This window comes from Galeopterus variegatus, unplaced genomic scaffold, assembly GCF_000696425.1.
Source record: "Galeopterus variegatus unplaced genomic scaffold, G_variegatus-3.0.2 Scaffold1698, whole genome shotgun sequence".
Lineage (NCBI taxonomy): Eukaryota > Metazoa > Chordata > Mammalia > Dermoptera > Cynocephalidae > Galeopterus > Galeopterus variegatus.
Window position 1 is genome coordinate 8427 of NW_007727809.1, and position 1672 is coordinate 10098.

Below are 1672 nucleotides of genomic sequence, written 5' to 3' on the forward strand. Positions count from 1 at the left end.
AAAACAAAAGTCATTAGAAAAGGACTACATGATATCAGTTAAAAATGAAGTTAGCATCCGCGATCAGAGACTTCTCAAAACTGTCACTGAAACAGAGGTTTTTTGTTTTTTTTTCTTTTTCTTTCTTCCTTTCCTTTTAGTTTTCAACTCACATAAATTCTGTGAGCACAAAGTCCAGACATGCCATGGCAGCTCACTAGTGATCACAGAATCTTACTTCTTTTACTTTTCTGTTGTCCTATTCTTTTTTTTTTTTTTTTTTAAAGATGACTGGTAAGGTGATCTTAACCCTTGTCTTGGTGTTGTCAGCACCACGCTCAGCCAGTGAGCGAACCAGCCATCCCTATATGGGATCCGAACCCGGGGCCTTGGTGTTATCAGCACCGCACTCTCCCGAGTGAGCCATGGGCCGGCCCATGTTGTCCTATTCTTAATGAGTGGCTTCTGTCATTAAGTTTGACTCTCCAGCACCAGTGACTACAGGACCTCCAATCATGACTTCTGAATTCCAGACAGAAGGGAAAGGGAATGGAAATGGAAATGGAAATGAAAAAGTACGCATCTGTAGCCAAGTCAACTCCCTTTAAAGGTATTTGCAAAAAACGAACTCACTTCCTTTACTTAAAGTTTATCATCTCTCCATCCTTGTGGGAGGCTGGGCACAGGGCAGTCATCATAACAGTGATTCAGTGCCTAGAGAAGATGGGGAAAAATAATGTTGGACAGGCAACTCATTATTCTCTGCGTCAGTCTTCTGTTTTTCGAAATCTTGATTCAAAGTCTGAGGTCTCTAGATGTTGTGTCGTCCTCTCCATCTCATCTGCGTGTTGTGTTTCTGAGGAAATGAAACATACAACCTGCAAAACAATATATCTAGTCCCATCATACTCAGAATACAGAAGTTGAAAATGCAGAGGAAAATCTCTCTCTCTCTCTCTCTCACACACACACACACACAGTCACATACAGGTACATATACACGCAAAACCTTCCCAGTCAGAAAGAGAACAGAAAACACATACCGGACACTGGCTCAGGACAGTGATAAAAATCTGGTCGTAGAACAAGACCTCCACTTTCTGGTCCGCCTGTGTGCGTGCACCTCTTCGTCATTAACCAGTCATTTCTTCATCATTCATTACCCTCCGTGACTCATTTTGAAATGAGGATTGAGGATGATGTCTTTCTGTGAACTTCAGAGGTTACACAGGGTACTTCATAGACTACAGTTTTGGGGGCCTGGGGATTGATTATTCAAAGATAGGTACAGTCACATGCACAGGCCCATGTACATGTGTAGACAGCCATGTTTTAGGTAGTTGTTGTGGTAATGCTCTCAAAATCCTGTAAGCTTTCTGTTTCTTTGCTTCTGGGCAATTTTTCGTGTGACTAATGACAACCAAGAGCTTATCTCCATATAGTNCTATTTTTAATTTCAACACATGACTTAGAAAGTCCTTAGTGCTGTTTGACATTTCTACTGTGTATTTATAGTCTATGTATTCTCACATTCTTCTAAAAATCTATTTCACATCTCTGCTCTCTCAAAATCTCCATTCCTTCAAACCCTACTCACTCTCAGCTGAAGAGTTCATTTCCTATTTCCCTGGTAAAACAAAAGTCATTAGAAAAGGACTACATGATATCAGTTAAAAATGAAGTTAGCATCCGC

The 1672-nt window shown here is 40.8% G+C and overlaps 1 protein-coding gene across 1 annotated transcript in view; it reads right to left on the reverse strand.

Annotated features, from left to right (window-relative positions):
- LOC103595158 (putative protein FAM90A20P) overlaps positions 1-1113 on the reverse strand; it is a 6455-nt gene extending 5342 nt beyond the window's left edge. Inside the window, 1 exon segment of the mRNA XM_008578490.1 lies at positions 1023-1113. Coding sequence (XP_008576712.1) covers positions 1023-1113 — 91 coding nt within the window.
- Positions 1114-1672: the final 559 nt, after the last annotated feature.